The 16886-nt window shown below is 37.3% G+C and overlaps 1 protein-coding gene across 5 annotated transcripts in view; it reads left to right on the top strand.

The window, feature by feature from the left end:
• LOC150086120 (kinesin-like protein KIF3B) overlaps positions 1 to 16886 on the top strand; it is a 297164-nt gene that overhangs the window by 77874 nt on the left and 202404 nt on the right. For all 5 annotated transcript variants that reach the window (XR_016546957.1, XM_090373729.1, XM_090373728.1 and 2 more), the window contains 2 exons: positions 1163 to 1287; positions 8325 to 8449. Coding sequence is in view for 4 of the 5 variants with exons in the window: in XM_090373729.1 (XP_090229855.1) it covers positions 1163 to 1287; positions 8325 to 8449 (250 nt within the window). In the remaining variant the exon portion in view is untranslated. The remainder of the gene's footprint in view (positions 1 to 1162; positions 1288 to 8324; positions 8450 to 16886) is intronic.

Genomic DNA, 16886 nt, shown 5'->3' with positions numbered 1-16886 from the left:
GCTAACAAAATTCCTGTATATCAATGACAACACCCCATGACCTGCCCTGGCAGACTGTCTGCATTGCTCAAAAAACTTCATATCTGACTGCACAATTACTCCCAGGTCTTTTTCATTTTCTACAACCTTAAGTGTAGTACCACACAGTTGGTATGTGTCTCTGGGGTTACTTCTACCCATATGCAGTACGTTGCATTTTTCAATGTTAACTTCAGTTGCCACTTCTCAGCCCATCTGCCAAAATTTTCTAGATCCTGTTGTAGTAACACACTACCATTACTGTCATTAACAACCCTGCCAACCTTTGTATCATCTGCAAACTTCGATACTAAGCTTGATATACCTTCATCAATATCATTGATAAATATACAAAACAACAGTGGACCCAACACCAAACCCTGTGGGACTCCATTAATAACATTAGTCCACGAAGAGCAGCACCCATTGATTACCACCCTCTGTCTTCTCCCACTCAACCATCCTTTTATCCATTTTAGCAACTTACCCTTAATACCATTCTGCTCCAATTTGTACAATAGTCTTCCATGCGCAACAGTGTCAAAAGCTTTCCTGAAATCTTTATATGATATCAAAATTATTTTTTGTATCCAGTTCCTTTGTAACCACATCATAATAACCAATCAAATTTGTCAGACAAGACTTTCCCTTAACAAACCCATGCTGTGTCCGAATTATTGCTGCAGTCTTGTCTAGATGATCCTGCAATGCATCTTTAATCAGTGACTCCATTATTTTACCCGGAACAGAAGTTAAACTAACTGGTCTGTAATTACTCGTGTCACCCTTCGATCCCCCTTTGTGAATTGGGGACACATATTCACATCTCCAGTCTGTGGGGACCTCCCCTGAGTCCAAGGATGCTTTCATAATTATGCCTAAGGGTTTGCTTACTTCCTTTGCCTTTACTTCCTTTGTAACCTTTAAATACAGGTTCTTCACTAAAACTAAGCTTTTTTTATTATATGTTGTAGAAATATTTTGAACTTGCTTGCTTTAAGCATTTTTCATTAATTAATTTTCTTGGATATTTGTATATAGATATAAAACTTAATTGAAAAAAAATTGTGAACTATTATTCTTTCATGATAATTAGTAAAATTTCCTTACATAAGATTATTCAGTGTAAATTATTCTTTTGTAGTTCTAAGCAGACAGACCTGTATGATGAGACTTTCCGGCCGCTTGTAGATTCTGTGCTTGTAGGGTTTAATGGTACAATATTTGCATATGGACAGACAGGAGCTGGCAAAACATATACGATGGAAGGTATGTGTCAGTGAACTCTTGAATGTCATGATTTTCTGTTTCAGATGTTGAATATACACTAGTGTTCAAAGGTTTTTGCAATGGTATGTAACATTAATGACTAGCATCACAAATAGAAATATAAACAAAAGATATTTATTAATAGTTAAGGCAAAACTAAGTAATATTTGATAGACACTCTCAAAATATTCCAAAAAGAGCATTTGCAACCTTACAACAGTTTTGGTAAACACAACAAGGCTGAAATGTTATCAGAAGCCCTCAGTTTGCTTCACTTTATCATTTTAAATGGAAAACAAAATGAAAAGTTCACCAGGTGAAAACTAATATTTAGTTGAACGGTCTCTGGTCCTGATGACAGCAGCACACCATCGAGGCATTGACAAGATCAATTTCTGGAAATAATCAACTAATAATTCGTGGTTCCAAATACGAATTATTATGGCTTACTGAAGTTCACGAAGGGTCTTTGGTTTCTTTCTGGCAACTGCAGATTCCACACGATACCAACAGTTCTCTATAGGATTCAGGTCCTGGCTGTTTCTTGGCCAACTAAGAGTTGTAATGGACTGTTTTTCCAACCATTTTTTTACCTGTAACAAATGTAAACACATTATTGTCGAACTTCTAATGCAAAAATGAATGAAGCTAAGGTAACTACAGAAGTGCCTACTTACACTTTTGGCCCGATGACAAGGAGCAGAGTTGTCCTGAAAGATGCAGTTATTTGGCAGGTTGAAATGGTCTCTAATGGTTAGCAGCAATTTGCCTTCCAATATAGCCAGGTGTCCGTTGGCATTTACAGAATCTTATATAAACTGCAGGTTACCTACTCTGCGATATGAAATGCACCCCCATATCATTTGGCTGGTAGGGAATTTCACTGTAGACACCATACAGTCTGGATGGTGTTTGTCTCCCATCAGAGCCATGCATGTTGAATTTCTTCTCATCCGAGAAAATAACCAACTTCCACTGCTCAGGGGTCCATTTGATGTGCTCCTTACACCAAATTAATTGGGCTTTTTCATTTTTTGTGTGAGTAGAGGCTTCTTCTTCTTAGGATGACTGGCTACAAGTCCATTTTTGAAGAGGCGTCTTTTGACTGTTACTGCACTTGCTACCACTCCTGTACATTCTTCCCATTCTCTTTTCAGCTCAGAAGAAGCTTTACGATTTTTTAAGGCATAAGCATTTCAAAATGCAGTCCTGTTTTAGTGTAGGGACTCGTATGCATCTGGTTCCCTTTTTCTTATCAGCAGAACCAGTATTCTTGAGTTTGGAAAGAAATCTACTCACTGTTGACTGATTACAAAACACTCTATAAGCAATATGATGGGAAGAACATCCCTCCTCACGTAAAGCAACAATTGCACTCTTTCTTCATCAACTGCACATAACTCACCATCTTGACACAAGCAAGGAATGCCTACATCTCTTGCAGAGCGTGCTTATATAGCTGAAAGTAACAGCTGATGCAATATTATGTCATCACCTACATGTGCCAATCTTATCAGATGCTTAAGTTATTTGGACGACAATTACAATTTTAAGGGAAGATGCACTTTCTTTGAACACCAGTGTATATAAATAACTTAAAATAATTGATATAATTACTTTTTTTTTTTTTGATATTTTTATTACACTTTTGTTTCTCTTGAGTAAGAAAATTCAGTACTCAGAGAAACAATCTGAGGTGTCTTGATTAACTGACAGCAAGAAATGTATTAAGGAAACCTGATTCTTAGGGAGAGGGGCCTAAAATTGCTTTTAAAAATATTCACCATCTTTAGTAGTGGTCTCTAGGTCATTCTCCAGTGGCAGAGTGAATAGCTAACTTCAGCTATTGTTTAGTCCTTCAAAAAATCATTTGTCTTTCAGGAAAGATTTTTTGCTGTTTTTTTTTTTTTTTTTTTTGACGGATTGGTTCATTTCTCATAAAAAAAAAAAAAAATGTTTAATTTGCTTAAAATAATCTTATCTTTTAACCTTCTTTGCACTAACATATAACATTGAATGTTTTGCATCCAAAAAACTACATTTTCTCTTTTGCTCCCAGATTATTTTTCTTGATTATTTACAAACCCATATTTTCATAGAATGCTATTCCCATATTTCAAATATGGGAAAACTCAATTCTGTTCTGAGAGTGATCATTAATTAGTGGCACCACTCTCACAGATTACACTCATTATTACAGAGTTTAGTTTGTATTGCTTTTATTTCTGTTGATTTTTCCTGGATTGTTTTCCCAAAGCAGCAACTGTAATTTGGCCTCTAAACAACGGTTATTCGGCTTTTGTTCAGTAGGTTGAAAAGATAATTATTTACATTAGGTTCCTATCTACAGGCCATAAGATCAACCCCCCCCCCCTCTCTCTCTCTCTCTCTCTCTCTCTCTCTCTCTCTCTCTCTCTCTCTCTCTCTCTCTCTCCTTCCATAATATATTTGATTTTTTTTGATTGTCGAGGCCACATTATGTCAAGGATCTGGGTATATTCTTACCATGTGTACGCCATATCCAAAAATTTCATACAGCATGTCCCACCCACTTTTTCTTATTGTTGAATACACCATGAATTGTCAAACTAATAGAGTGAGCTTATCTGCGAAAAGATCTAAACCTCCCAAACACTTCCTAATTCATTTCACAAATATACGTGGTCTCAATTCTAATCTCAATGATGTCCATTTCCACTTGCAATCTGCCAAACCCCATGTACTTTTTCTGACAGAATCTCATTTATCGGTTGATTCAACTACTGCCCATCTCAGTTGCCCAAATTATTTGCGGTATGATTCCTTTCGCCTCAAAGGTGGTACTTGTGCATATGTCCATTCTTAACTTGATTTGTTTGTTTGTTATTTGGTTTTTAGGAGCATTAGCAACTAAGGCCATATTGCTCCAGGATATGCAGTGGTAATTCCCTGACCTTTCCGCATCCTCCGTATTTGGTAGTGATGGGCTCGAACCCCGGCCTAATCAAGAAGTGTGTGCTACGCACTGCTGCTCCTTCCCACCTGGCTATGGAGGTGCCTTCTGAACTTGTGGTTTGGTCACTTGCACGCTACCAAGACTTTTGTGTATTTATTGGAGGATTGTTTTCTACAGCAACGTATTCAAGTGGCAACCAGAGGGGGTAATACTCTTGATCTGATTATCAGCAGTGATGACTCATGCAGTAGGAATTTGCAGATAAAAAGGTGACAGTGATCACTAAGTGACAGTGATCACAGTGTACTGATATGATCATTCTCAGGCAGTTTTTGAATTCTATACAGTGGGATAAACTGATGATGTTAAAAACGGGGAATTCTAAATGGGAGGCCTTCAGGAAATTAATCTTGGAAGCTACTAGGCTTTTCATATCAACTAAAAAATACTGTTCAAGATTTAGGCCTAAATGGATGTCAGATGAACTAATGAGGCTCATGGCAGAGAACAAAAATGTGTGGGATATATATAAATTAGCAGGTGACAGAAGCCTATGGCAGATATAAGCTAGTCTGTAATCAAGTCACAAAGGAGGTTAGGCAAGCGAAGGCTGATTACGAGAAATCCTTGGCAAAGGATGTAAAGAAAAACAGCAAAGACTTCTTTTCTTATGTAAACTCTAGAAATAAGGGGATGAATCAGATTGGTCCAGTTGTTGGTGGTTCGACTGTTGATGATCCTGTTCAGATAGTTGACCAGCTGAATGAGTATTTTGCACCTACATTCATACGAGGAATTCTGTAAGGAAGGGGAGGACAGAAGTTTACTAAACTCTAACAGTAAGCTAAATGATTTTGTAATAACGAAGAGCAAAGTGGAGGAGAAATTGAAGTTAAACATAAAAAAGGCACCTGGGGCAGATGGAATCTATCCAGTTATATTGAAGGAGGCAGCGAGGGAAGTAAGCAAACCCTTGGCCATAATTACGAGAGCATCCTTAGATTCAGGGGATGCCCCCATGGACAAGATGTGCAAATGTATTCACAAAGGGGTTTCAAAGAGTGATGTAAATAATTATAGACCTGTTAGTTTAACTTCTATTCCTGGGTTAAAGAAGTGATCTAGGATCACCTAGACAAGACTGCAGATACAGCATGGGTTTGTTAAGGGGAGGTCTTGTCTGACCAATATGATTAGACACTATGATGTGGTCACAAAAGAACTGGATGCAAAAAATAATTTTGATATCATATACTTGTATTTCAAGAAATCTTTTGATACTGTTGCACATGGAAGACTACTGTACAAATTGGAGCAGTATGGCATTAAGGGCAAGTTGCTGCAATGGATAAAGGGATAGTTGAGTGGGAGATGGCACCTCATTACTTCGGATGCACTTCTTCCATTTAGGACAAACATTTGTTCAGGTTTTTCATAGTGCCTACCTACTCCCTGACATGAGACTCAAACAGGGTTGAAACAGTGGTCTTGGTAGTGGTGCACACTTTAGATGAATAACAATATAATTCTCTATTGAAACAGTACTTTTTATTTAGAGTAGTGCAGTACCAAGGAAACTTGTAGTGAAATGCCTCCACAATATGAGATTGATACACTAAGTAGTAAATCTGTTTTGCTCATTGCTATATACAGAATAAGGTATTGCGTTGTATAATTGTGTATCTTATGATTAAAATTCAATCAATGTGAATATCAGTGAATATTTTAGATAATACTCACATTATAATTACTAATATCACTTATTAATAAATCTGTAGAATAGCTACATATATCAAATATTTTTTTCCAGTATTGTTTTCATTTGCAAAGAGTTTTGAGAGAAATTTAATAATATGAAGACAAAATTTAATGTGAATGAAAATCAGATGACACATTGCTTTGCAAACATAAACTGCTGGTTGAATATAAAATAAAATTAAAACCAGCAATAATGACTAAAGCACATGAATACCTGTGTAGTTGGTTTTGGGTTCCATTTATATTCTATGAATAAATATTTTCTCTAGAATTACATGGGGAAAGTATGGTGCAGCATTTACAAAATAGACCTTTTTATTCTAACTGATAGCAGCAATCTTGTGAAAACATTTATAATGATAAAATACTGGGAACTAGGTGGTGTACTTTTCATACCTAACTAGGAAGGTGTTCTACTGGATGGAATATATGTAGCTTGATACTTTCAGAAACACCTGAAAGTTTGCCATGTGAAATAAAACATTTGCATTCATTTCGCTTAAAAAAAAAAAAAAACTTAAGATTTCTCAAGGAAAGTGAAGAAAGCCAGTACTGATTCTTTAAAGTATTCCACATTATCAGTAATAAAGAAACATATCTATTCTTTTGCATTTATTTGGATAGGTATATGTATTTATCCAAATTTTCTCCAATATAATTTGGAGAAATTTTAATAAAGATTTATCTTTTGATGTATTATAATTGAAATGTTAGATTTTATAACTTAACAGGTACACTGCTTTTTACCTGTTAAGTAAATCTTCAGATTGCCTATTCTTAATATCATTGCTACCAACTTAGCACACCTAGACTAATAATAAACTTTTCCAGTTGAAACAGGAACCAAAATTTTGGCACTCAAGCATCTAGACAGCTAGAAGGGAAGAAGTGGTACTTGCACAAGCAAGAATAAGACATACTCATCTAACCCACCTCCATCTACTCACAGGTGATGATCCTCCTCAGTGTCCACATTGCTCAGCACATCTAACAATTAAACAAGTTCTTATTGACTCTCCTCAATATCACCAGGACAGAACATCAGTCCTGCTTTCTCTGACTAAACTACAAGAACCGATATCACTAGAGCATATTATTGGCTATCAGGCAAATATTAATAAACTTTTCTTCTTTCTGAAAAACATTGGAATATATCATCGACTCTGAATAGGTTTCTAAAATGCAATTGAAGTGGCTTCAATTCGGAATTACTTCTAACACATCCCTATGGATAGGTGCACTATAGCCAGTGCAGCTTATGTGCTGCTAAATGCCAATAACGCGTGCGTGCACGCGCACACACACACACAACCTATACAACATTGCACCTTTAATAGATGTAACTGTTTCACATCATTAACCTCTATCTGGCCTATTCCATCTAACCTTCTTGCACAAACCATTTCCCTGACACTAGAGCCACTGACAATAGTTACTTCCTGTGGGACAGCACCTGCATTTGGAAATCCCATTATGCTCTCTGATTCACCATGAGTTGGGAAGCTAAATGCTTGATGGGTCCCTCATTTTAATTCTTTTGATTGGCAATAACCATCTTTTTCAAGCTTTCATATTCACACATCAGAAAGCTGGATTTCCACTTAATCTCCTCATGCACTTTGTTTTGAAAACACAAATTTGTCCACTTTGGTTGTATCATGTCTCACTGCAAATGGTTTGCAAATGTGTTTCAAGTTTATACTATGAAGTCAGATCATAGAACAGTTCCCACAAATCAAAGGATTCCTACTACTCTGCGTTCTTTGGTTTGTTGCTCTAGTCTGAGGCATAATTTTAGTTCTATGTATTTTTAGTATGGTATTTTTAATTTAAAATACCACACTAAATGTACTATACTGTCATATACTACTTAGGATGCATCTCTTCTGTTTAGGACAAACGTTTTACATTTATCATTGTTACTATATGCTTATTAGTTTTGAAATAAAATGAGCTTAAAATATTGATGTTTGCTCACTTGGCATTTAATTTAATTAAATTTGAAATTTAATCTTTGTGTATATATCCTAAAGTGTTTGCAGTTATTAATGTATATTAAGTAAAATTACCAGGGATAATATATTGTTTTAAATCTCAAGTGAGTAAAATCAACATAAGTGTTACTTTTCAATAGTTACTTCATGTAACAGTGCTACTTTCAAATGATGAACAGTTGGAATGATTTTGTTTACATATTTAATTCTGAGCAAATATGAGACTATAACTTTAACTAACTAGTAAAGTATCATTCTAAGAAAATTTTTAAGAATTGTTATCTTAATTGTAATAATTCTTGAAAGACAGAGAAATTTAAATAAATTAATATAGCATATTCCTTATCCAGGTATACGTAATGATCCAGAAAGAAGAGGAGTTATACCTAATTCTTTTGAACATGTTTTTAGCCACATAGCTCGTTCTCAAAATCAACAGTATTTAGTTACTGCCTCATATTTGGAAATCTATCAGGTATTTACTTTGTGTTAGGTTTTTCTTATAATGTATTTACATTCTTTATTTAAAAAGTATATTTTCATATACATGATGTTTCAAAACACAGTCTTGATATCAAAATAAAGAAATATGAAAACTATGCTACTATAAGTAAAAATTACATTATATCTTTGACAGTGGAGCAGTGGGTTGGGGGGTGAAAGAGAGAGATTGGTGTGTGTGCTCTATTACATTGCTCCATGTGTTCACATCAAAATGTTAATTAGTCTCACATCACATTTTCCCTAAGTTATCACACTAAAGTCATTCAGCTGCCAGTGATGCTCAAAACAATTTGGCAATATATGTACATGCTTTGCAAAGCATCATCCATTTATAGAATGCTCTCTTAGATGATGTTGTGTGCCTTCCGTGATTGCATCACCCTAGCGGCAGTATAAACACAATGCATATGCCACAAGCCCAGAATTCTGTGCTATTGCAAGGGCTAAGGTTTTTGCAATTAACACTACATAGGAAAAGTATTGCTGCTGCATTGAATGCAGAGGGACATTCTATGCATGAAATAGCTAAAAGGATTCACTGTAATCAGTCAACAGTGGTACATATATTACAAAAATTATCAGAAACTGGCAGTCTAAACAGAAAAAAAAAGAAATTGGACATCCATGAATATCTTCTGCAGTACAGGACATTTCTGGCCTGTCTGTGTGTTCAAAACAGAAGATTCTCATCAACAGATCTCAAAACAGCATGAAACGAGGGTACAAGAGTAAAGGTAAGTACTGCTACATACATAGACACCTTTTCTCATAAGAATTAGTAACATGTCATCCAAAAACAAAAAAAAAAAAAAAAACTTTTGATGCAAAAAATGAAAGCCCAGCATCTAAAGTGGACAAAAGAGCATGCTAGTTGGTCTGAGGATCAAATGTGTGAGTTCTCTGATGAATCAAAATTCAACTTGCATGGTTCAGACAGCCAGCAGGCTGTTAGACAAGGAAGCGGAGAAGAATTTCATCCTGACTGCATCGTCACCACAGTGAAACATTCTGCATATCAAATGATATGAGGATGTATTTCACATAGAGGAGTCTTTCATCTTGAATTTTTGAAGGGTACAGTGAATATTGAGGTGTACAAGGGCATTCTTGTGATAAAATTACTTCCCACAATTAGAGATCACTATGGGATGTTGCCAATTGCATTTTTCAGGATGACTTTGCTCCATGTCATAGAGCCAAAACCATAAGTACTGCTTCATAAAATTAGCAAAAGTTTTAAATTTATGAATGTCATATGCTTTCTTAAATAAATGTAATTTATTTCACTGTCTTTATTGTGCAAAAGTGGTGGAAGGATAATTAAATTTGTAGAATAACATGGTCTGAGAATGGTCCAGACCTCAATCCAATTGAAAATGCAAAAGAAACCAAAAACACTTAGAGAGCTGAAGGAGACATTAATCCATATTTGGTACCTTGAAATTTTCCAGGCTTCAGAATTCAGAATGATCCAGTGTGATTCAGAATATTTTCCAGTTGATGCCATGTCGATCTTCAGCAGTCATCAAAGTAAGGGGAGGGGGGGGGGCAACAAAATATTGGTGTGCATTTTGTTGTTTTTTTTTTTTTTGGTTATATAGCTGCCAGTTGTCCTAGTATGAGCAAAGTAATGAAAACATCACTACTTTATAGATTTTTGTTAATATATGAACCATAAGTAACATTGCTGTTATTTTTTTCCACTTCACTTTTAGAACTGCCCTTATGTATTGGAGATATTAGCACTTTTCCAATCCAAGAGAATCACTCCCAAGTCCAGTGATGCTCTCATAATTATCCTCATTGGTTCAATGTACTCACTTGCTGCCTTCCTTAAGATTATAATGTATATGCCATCAACCCATTCACAGACTAATAGATCAACAGTAGCCACAGGCAGAGGTGAAGGTGATTCTTGCACTGCTTCTATTAGAATGAGCAGCAGCCTGGAAAGCGAGGTGCTGGGGATTTCAAGGACTGCTGGGAGGCATCATGGAACAAGTAAATACATTGGTTGTAAGGGAGTAATAATACTGTACATCCAGTGGATCAGTAACTAGATTTTTAATAAGTTAAGATAATATAAGGAGCTTTCAGGGTAATGAACCCCTTCAGCAAGTGAAAATAAACACATACAGAATACTAACAAAAATATAGACATTAGAGGTAGAATAAAAATAAAATAAATACTAAATGAACTGTGCATGCTCAGGTGACTGAGAGTGCGCACATGACCACGAGATTGTGCAAACATTCATTCACTAGATCGGCACTCATTGTTGGTGCACAGACATGTATGGGATTGCTGCCAGCGTTTGTCGAGTTTCAAAACTGTTGATTTTAAGATAAGGTGTAGCCTTGTATCCTTGCAGTGATTTAAGGCTTTTGGACAGCTTGATATATTTAACGATTCTAACAAGGCGGCAACAGTAGTGTTGGGATTGGTCAATGACCTCACAATCGCGTCTAGGGTTCAGGGCATGATGAGTTGGCCAGAAATGTTCTGTGAGGCGATCCTGAAGGCGTCTGGAGCTCTCCCCTATATAGCAACTGCCACAATCGTGGCATGTTACGTGATATACTATTCCACCGCATAACAGAGGGGCAATGGGAGTTTTTATGTTCGAGACCCAGAGAATGTAAGCTCCTACCAGGAAGTTGTACACATTTCACACTTTGATGAATTGCAAGTTCTTGTGCTTGTAGTAAACACCTGTCTAATGCATGGGTACCCAGAATTGACTAGGTCAGCTTTTACTCTGGAAATCTCGGTGCGCCTGGCTTCATCTGAGCTGGAATGGCTCCAAGCTCGAGAGAATAGAGCGCATGCAGTGCTGTTTACATGGCAAGGGCTGATCTGTAGTTAGTTAAATTGCCTGCACCACATTGGCTTATGGTACACTGAGGTTTCCAGGCTTGGAGCCATTCCAGCTCAGATGAAGCCAGGTGCAGATTTCTAAGATCCTTTCATACGAGTACCGCATGAAATGCATACAACTCCCTAGTAGGAGCCTATGTTCTCTGGTCACGAACATAAAAATTCCCATCGCCCCTCTGTTACGTAGTGGAATAGTATTCCGCATAACATGACACGATTGTGGCAGTTGCTATATAGGGCAGAGTTCGAGGCGTCTTCAGGATCGCCTCACAGAACATGATAGATCGATTCGCCTAGGTGACACTGAACACTCCGCAATCACAGAACATTTCTGGTCAACTCATCATGACCATAACCTTTAACCTTAAGCTTTTCAGTACCACAGGCCCATTCTCCTTTATACATGGAGTGCGTTAGGGTAACTAAGTGTAAGAATAGGTGCATGTGTACTTGCATTTACACCAATTCTAGGAGTATAGTAAATAAATTTGATGAATTTGAAGTGCTGGTGAAGACATCAAAGGCAGATATTGTTGGTATATCAGAGATGTGGTGTCACACAGAGATAAGGAATGCAGAATTGGAATTTTGGTGAGTACAATATGTACAGAAAGGATTGACAGGATAGAAAGGGAGGAGAGGTCATGCTGTTAGTTAAGAAACACACAAAACCTAAGGAAGAACATCTAGTTGACATGGGTAGACAGTGCAGTGTTGAGTCAGTTTGGTGTGACGTAAGCACCGGGAAAGCAAAGTTTGAAAGTAGAAGTGTGTTATAGGCCTAATGACTCTGATTTTTTTTTGGTTTTTAGGAGCATTAGCAACTAAGGCCATATTGCTCCGGGGATATGTGGTGGTCATTCTCTGACCTTTCCGCATCCTCCATATTTTGTGGGCACGGGCTCGAACCCTTGTCTACATCAAGAAGCGTGTGCTACGCACTGCTGCTCCTGCCCACCTGGCTACGGAGGCGCCAATGACTCTGATGAGTGCAACAAACAACTCTATAGAGGAATAGAGTGGGCCAATAATTCAAATTGTCTTATAATGTGGATTTTAACTTCCCAGATGTAGACTGGAACTTGTAGGTCACTCACACACTAGTAAGACTTTTGTGGATTTATTGCCTGATTGTTTTCTACAGCAGCATGTTTGAGAGGCAACCAGAGGGAGTAATACTCTTGATCTGATTATCAGCAGTAATTATTCTTGCATTAAGAATCTGCAGATAAAGGAACCACTAGAACCACAGTGATCACAGTGTACTAATGTCAGATTTACTCAAAGATGTACGAGGGGTGTTCCGAAAATATGTGGACTGGCAACACTGCTTTGTTGCTATGGAAACGGGTGACGAGTTTGCGGTCTAGGAATGTTCCCCCATTTTTCTTAGTTAGTTCCTGCAAGCACATCAAGTAGTATTCACTTTTGTGTTCATTATAACGGTTTATGTGAAGTGTGTTTTATGATAGGGGATGAGAGAGATATTTCTTTAATTATTAGACAAAGAATTGGAATTGAATTTTGTGTAAAGTTAGGTAAAAACGGTCAGAATATGTTTGAGATGATTCAAGAAGCATACATTGAAGAAGTCTTGGACAGAACGGTCATATTTAAATGGTGGATGCAATTTAAGGACGGGGAAAAAAATGTACGAGATAAACAAAGAAGTGAGCATCCGTCAACCTCAGTGAATGATGAAAACATCGAGGAAGCTGAAACGTTATTGAAAGAAAATAGATGTTTATCGATATATCGGTCTGGCAGTTCAGTTGAATGTTGGTGTAGCAAGTTGTCACAATTGTAAAGACGCACCTTAACATGTCACGTGTTTGTGCAAGATGGGTACTGCACGAGCTTATCGCAGAACAAAAAGAACGCCGCGTTGAATTTTGTCAAGCCTTTATTGACAAGGTGGAAGAAGAGCCCGATTTTGAATAAAATAATCATGTGTGATGAGTCCTGGATTAAACCTTTTGATCCCAACTCCAAACAGCAGTCAAGCACATGGAAACACCACGATTCACCACCTTAACAAAAAAATTGAGTTTTGGTTCATCAAAAAAATTGATGTTGATTTTGTTTTTTTACCATGGAGTAATACTGCAGCACTGGGTTCCTGAGTAACAAACTGTAAATGGAGAAATTATGCTAACATGTTGCGAGTTCACCTTAAAGGAACAATTCGCAAAAAAAAAAGACCAGAACTGCTTAATCAAGAATGGTTTCTTCTTCAAGAATAACACTAGGACACTGTTGTACAACCAGTAATGCAAGGTTTAGTGAAAATTGGTGGTCAACCACTAGACCACCCTCCATGCTAAGAGACCTCGCACCATGCGATTCCTGGACTTTTCTGAGGCTCAAAAAAAGAGTAGAGTTAAAAATTTAGCACAGATGAAGTTAAATCTGCCACATCTGTTATCCTGCAATGCCTTTCAGAAAATCAGCTGCAGCACACGTTTCAGAAGCTAGTGAACTGCTAAAAGGTGTATAGAATATGAAGAATGCTATTTCAAAAAGGAGATCCGTACCAACAACCCAAGTGACTCAGAGCAACGATCTCAGTCCAGGTATTTTCAGAACAGCCCTCGTAACTACCATCAGGAGTAAAGGGAAGTGTTTTTGCTTTCGTAAAGGTGACTACAATGGTTTCAGACAGTTTTTAAATTCTATACAGTGGGATCAACTGATGATATTACCAAGAGATGATGTTACCAAATTCTAAATGGGAAGCATTGAAGGAATTAATTGTGGAACCTACTAAGCTTTTCATATCAACTAAGAAATACTGTTCAAAGTTTTTCTGATGAATTAATGAGACTTGTGGCAGAGAAGAAAAATGCATGGGAAGCATATAAATTATTAGGGGAGACAGATGCCTATGATCTGTAATCAAGACACAAAGGAGGTTAGGCAAGCAAAGGCAGATTCCAAGGAATCTTTGGCAAAGGATGTGAAGAAAAACAGCAGACTTCTTTACTTATGTAAACTCTAGTAGGAAGGGAATGAATCAGATTGGTCCACTTGATATCGATGGTTCAATTGTTGATGATTATTCTACTCAGGTAGCTGACAAACAGAATGAGTATTTTGCATCTACATTTACAAGTGAGGAATTTTATAGGGAGGTGGAGGCCAGAAGCTTATCAAACTCTAACAGGGTGTTAAATGATTTTGTAATAACTGAAACCAAAGTGGAGGAGAAATTGCTGAAGTTAAACATAATGAAGGCACAAATTGGGTGGATGGGATCTATCCAGTTATATTAAAGGAGGCAAGAAAGAAAGTAAGTAGGCCTGTAGCCATGATTATGAGGGCATCCTTAGATTCATGGGATGTCCCCATGGACTGGAGATGTGCAAATGTATCCTCAATTCACAAAACAGGATTGAAAGGTGACACAAGTAATAACAGACCTGTAAGTTTTAACTTCTATTCCAGGGAAAATAATGGAGTTACTGCTTAAAGAAGCACTTCAGGATCATCTAGATAAGACTGCAGTTACAGTTCAGACACAGCATGGATTTATTAAGGGGAAGTCTTGTCTGACCAGTTTTATTGGATACTATGATGTGGTCACAAAGGAAATGGATACAAAAAATAATTTTGATATCATACACTTGGATTTTAAGATAAGAAAGCTTTTGATACTGTTGCACATGGAAGACTACTGTACAAGCTAGAGCAGTATGGCATTAAGGGAAAGTTGCTACAATGGATAAAAGAATGGTTGAGTGGGAGAAGACAGGGAGTGGTAATGAATGGACACTTCTCTTCATTGACTAATTTTATTAGTGGAGTTCCCCAGCTGTCCGTGTTGGGCCCATTGTTGTTTACTGTATTTATCAATGATATTCATTAAGGTATATCAGGCTTAATGTCTAAATTTGCAGATGATATGAAGGTTGGTAGAGTTGTTAATGTCAGTAAAGAGGGTACGCTACTGCAACAGGATCTAGATAAATTGAGTAGATGGGCTGAGAGGTGGCAACTGAAGTTTAACAGTGAAAAATGCAAAGTGCTGCATATGGGTAGCAGTAACTCAGAGTAACATACCAACTGTGCTGTCCTACACTCAGGTTAGTTGAGAACGAAAAAGACCTGGGGATAATTGTGCAGTCAGGTATGAAGTTTTCTGAACAGTGCAGACAGGCTGCCAGAACAGGTCATGGAGTCTTGTCAATAATATACAGGAATTTTGGCAGCAGTGATAAGGAGGTGATTATTCCCTTGTATAAGGCAGTGGTCAGGCCACACATTGAGTACTGGATACAGTCTCGAGGCCTGATTTTAGGAAACGTGTTGAGCTACTAGAAAGAGTACAGAGAATGACAGCGAGATTAGTGAGTGAAAGAAAGGGTTGCTGTTACCAAGATAGGCTTAAGTTTTGCAGATTTCAGCATCTGGAGACTAGGCACCTGCGAGGTGATCTGATTGAGGTGTATAAGGCCCTGAATGGTTTTAGCAAGCTCAATGCTGATTGATTCCTCCTTCCTCTTGCTCAGATTCTGCACCTAAGGGGGGATAAATTCAAATTGAGGAAAGACAGTTGTAGAATAGATGTGTGGAAATTTGCCTTTAGCCAGTGGGTGGTTGATTGATGGAATAAACTTTCATCTGTCGTTGTGACAGTCGAAGCTTAATGGATGGGTGAAACAGGAAGTGTTGTGTTTTTTTTTTTTTTTTTGGCTGATGCATATAAGTTTGCTTTCCTGCATCAAGTGCCTCTATTAATGCTAATCCCAGGAGCCTTACTGGCCTGTAGGCTCAAGTTTTTTCATTAAATAATCATGTGAAATTTCAATATATTATTAATTACATATATTTCAACTTCACTCCCATAATTTCTCTTTGACATAAAGATTTTTTTCATCTCTAAACATAGATGCTAAGTAACTGTTGAGTTCATCTGCAACATCAGTTGGAGTATTTAATACTGTCCCATGTCCATTAAATAAGGGTCTGACCTGGTTTGTCCTTCTCTTCTTTGTATATATGTGAAAAATTCCTTATTTCCCACTCTTTGCTCTCTATTGCTCTCCTTTGCTAACCTAGCCTTTTCTGTGGCACTATTGCAGATCAATTTGTAGCAGTTATAGGCTTCATTACTTTTTATTGCTCTGTAATTCTTTCATGCTGTCTTTTTCTGCTCAAGTAATCTGGCAACTTCATTATTCATCCAACTTGGAATCCTCCTCGTGGAGTCTTATTTTAATGGTATATATGCAACAGTAATCACAGAAGCCTTGTTCAAGGCTTCTGTGATTACTGTTTTAAAGGTTTACCATAATTCAATTGTATTTGCTCTCTGTGCGATATCTACCCAGGTAATAGAGGCCATGTAGCACTTTAAGCATTGTAATTTCCTTTTCTGAAATTTTAACCCATTCCCTTGCCTTTAACTACTGTTATCTCTCTCTCTCTCTCTCTCTCTCTCTCTCTCTCTCTCTCTCTCTCTCTCTCTCTCTCTCTCTCTCTCTCTCTCTCCCCATCATCATCATCATCCACTGTGCAACTCCATGATCAC

The sequence above is a fragment of the Mastigoproctus giganteus genome, chromosome 5 (assembly GCF_048544385.1).
Source record: "Mastigoproctus giganteus isolate SK-2022 chromosome 5, ASM4854438v1, whole genome shotgun sequence".
Classification (NCBI taxonomy): Eukaryota; Metazoa; Arthropoda; class Arachnida; order Uropygi; family Thelyphonidae; genus Mastigoproctus; species Mastigoproctus giganteus.
The sequence above is the reverse complement of the archived record's forward strand: the minus strand, read 5'-3'. Positions and strand labels throughout refer to the sequence as shown.